This window comes from Pterocles gutturalis, unplaced genomic scaffold, assembly GCF_000699245.1.
Source record: "Pterocles gutturalis isolate BGI_N339 unplaced genomic scaffold, ASM69924v1 scaffold6634, whole genome shotgun sequence".
Classification (NCBI taxonomy): domain Eukaryota; kingdom Metazoa; phylum Chordata; class Aves; order Pterocliformes; family Pteroclidae; genus Pterocles; species Pterocles gutturalis.
This window is the reverse complement of record NW_010130494.1, coordinates 6,736-9,611: the sequence shown is the minus strand read 5'-3', so window position 1 is coordinate 9,611 and position 2,876 is coordinate 6,736. Positions and strand designations below refer to the sequence as shown.

At 39.2% G+C, this 2,876-nt stretch overlaps 2 protein-coding genes across 2 annotated transcripts in view; both read left to right on the top strand.

Moving 5' to 3' along the window:
* LOC104466712 (tomoregulin-1-like) overlaps window positions 1-1,368 on the top strand; it is a 28,941-nt gene extending 27,573 nt beyond the window's left edge. Inside the window, exon 7 of the mRNA XM_010080235.1 lies at window positions 147-1,368. Coding sequence (XP_010078537.1) covers window positions 147-231 — 85 coding nt within the window. The 3' untranslated portion in view covers window positions 232-1,368. The remainder of the gene's footprint in view (window positions 1-146) is intronic.
* Window positions 1,369-1,884: 516 nt separating this feature from the next.
* On the top strand, window positions 1,885-2,295 carry LOC104466711 (muscle-related coiled-coil protein-like; the record flags this gene model as incomplete). Its single annotated transcript, XM_010080234.1, has 1 exon — window positions 1,885-2,295. A coding segment is annotated over exon 1 (411 nt), but the record flags the coding sequence as incomplete, so codon positions are not given.
* Between the last annotated feature and the right edge of the window lie 581 nt (window positions 2,296-2,876).

The window sequence follows — 2,876 nt, the reverse complement described above, 5'->3', positions numbered from 1 at the left end:
CAGGAATGTCCCACAGTCAGCACAGCTCATAGGCTCCTTGTTAAGTACAGAAAATGAAGTCAATGTGTTATTGCTAGGCTTAATTTTATGCCGCGTATATAAAATCAGCCCTCCTTTTTCTTTCTTTCTCTCTCTTTTTTTAACAGAAAATGCCCCAAAAACAATAGAGGACGTCGGCAGAAGCAAAACCTAGGCCATTTTACTTCAGATACATCATCCAGAATGGTTTAACTTAGTGATTTTTATACCTACATTGACCATGTGATGTACATTTTTATTATATCTTTTTTTAAAGAATGGAAATATTTATTTCAGAGGCCTTATTTTTGAACATTTTTAGTGTAACAATGTTGGTCTGTATTCTGAAAGCATCAGCTCTAACAGCTATGGACTGTTTTGGTATCTTTACTTTTATGTTTTTGAATACAGTAGTTCATTTTCTGTGTCTGTATCACATGGTTATATAACAGACTTGTGCTTTATCCATGGAATGTAATATTTTTGGGAACACAGATTTATTCCACCGATGGTTGTAGATTAAAAAAACCCCAACAAACCAACAGAAAAGTCCACATTACCTAGCAAACAAGGCATGAACTAAAGGTAAAAATGTTTACAGCTTACTTTTCTTATGAGAAACTAGAAAACACTGTGTTTAAATACCGTAGATATTTAAATGTTTTTGGAAGTTAGTAACTGATTTTTTAGACACTGCCTATCGCATGAACTGTGAAGCTGTGTGCTGTGTGTAGTTGTAACATATTTATAAAAAGTGTGGGCTGGGTCTAAGCACTGCCATCTTCATCGATAATGCCAACATTTTATTTTTAAAGAGGAAAATTATAAATTTCATAATTTGGGAAGTTACCTGGTAGAGCAGATGGCACAGGTCCAAAAGAAGTAGGTCTTAGTAGATTTAGGTATTGGAAAAACTGGTGTTGAATAAGTGAACACAGACAATTGGAATAAAGCCTACTTTATCACTGTTAAATTTGTTTTAATACTTCTTAAACTTTTTTAAAGAAAATACATGTTTTAACACCTACAATACGGATTGTATAGTGTTTGTGATGGAAATAAAAAAAAATAAAAGTGAATCAATTACTACTGCTCTTGTATAGAGTATTTTCAAGAGCTAAAGAAGTCCATCCAAATTAGTCTGCTGGTCATAGTTATATTAATAGACTGTTAGTTGTCATTAGAAAGATCCCGAGATAAAGTGTGACTAGGATGTGTTCAGCTGTTTTAACATGTAGTTTAGGCTTTCAAATTTTTGCATGTAGGATTTAATAATTTGTTCAATAAAAAAAAAATGCTTTCAACATTTTGAACTGGAAAAGCATGTCACAATACAACGTTTTCACTATATTGCCTCTGGTTTAGTGTGTTTATTTGTTACCCCATGTGGTAATGGCAGCAAGCTGAAGACCTGAAGTTGTTTTGCTGGAAAAAACAACGGTGTTGATTTTTCTGACCACTCTTTGAATTTACTTGGAGGAAAGCACTCTAGTAACATGAAACCAAAAGTAGATCATTAAAAATATGCAAGTTTGCTCTCCTGCTTAATTAGTAAGTTACTTAACTTTCCCGGATTAACACTAATAACTTCATCAGCACAGAAGCATGACCCTTTAAACGTATGTTCCTTTCCAGACATTGCTTCCTAATTTTAGGGGTTTCATGTTGCTGAAAGTATCCGAACAATCATGTGTGGATATTTTGTAGTCAGAAGTATTTGACTGAGCTCCAGGAGCAGCGTTTCACGCCCTACTTTGAGTGTTGCCGGAGCCAGCTGTCGCCCTGGCTCCCTGCAGCAGCGCCAGAATCATTCTGGCAGGGTCACCAAAACTTCGCCTCCCGCCGGCCCGGCTGAAGGCAGGCAAAATGGATCACCGTGAAATCACCTCAGAGGCTGACAAAACCCACCAAAATCGTCTCTCCAGCGTCACCGAGGAGGAAGAAGAACAAGATGCAGCTTACACGATTGTGACGGTCCTGGACAAAGTGGCCAACATTGTGGACAGCGTGCAGGCAAGCCAGAAAAGGATAGAGGAGAGGCACAGGGAGATGGAAAACGCCATCAAGACCATACAGATTGACATTTTAAAGCTGGCCCAGGCTCACAGCAATACAGGCTACATGGTGAACAAGTTACTGGAGAAAACCCGCAAAGTCAGCTCTGCCATGAAGGAGGTGCGGGGACGTGTGGAGAGGCAGAGCACCAGCGTGCAGAAGGTGGAAGCCAAGCAAGAGGAGATGCTGAGGAAAAACAAATTCCGGGTCGTAATCTATCAGGTAACTGCGAGCCTAATTTCTTGTAGCACTGTCACTGTGCCACTTCCTTGGTAGCCACTGGTAGGCTTCAGTTAATGAACCAAAAGACACAGTCTACCCAACATCAGAGTAATTTTATGCTTTCTTTAACATTGAGTTGTGCTCCTCAGTGCCTTTCGGCATGAACCTACTGACAGCAGCACACACAGTCTATTATTAGTGTTGGTGGGTTTCTAAGCCAGTAATGTAAGATTAACTGCAGATCAGCAAGGACTATTTGTTGCCTCTCCGAAAGGTAATATGAGGCAGGCCCTGCAAATCTTGTCACACAAACCATGCCTGACATTCATCCCTGTTATTTTTTTCACCGTATTAGGTAGAAGACCAAATAGCAAAATTGTTTGCAGGCTCTCTGGAACACAGACTTTCTTCTAGCACTCATTTCAAAACATATGGTTGATTTAACTTGCAGAATTACCCAGGCTTTCATACTGCTGACAAACTGGGGCTTTTTTCATTGTCTCAGTCTATAGCAGTATATGCAGAAACTAAAGCTCAGACGCACAAACCCTTCATGACAGCAAATAGTACCTTGCATGCTC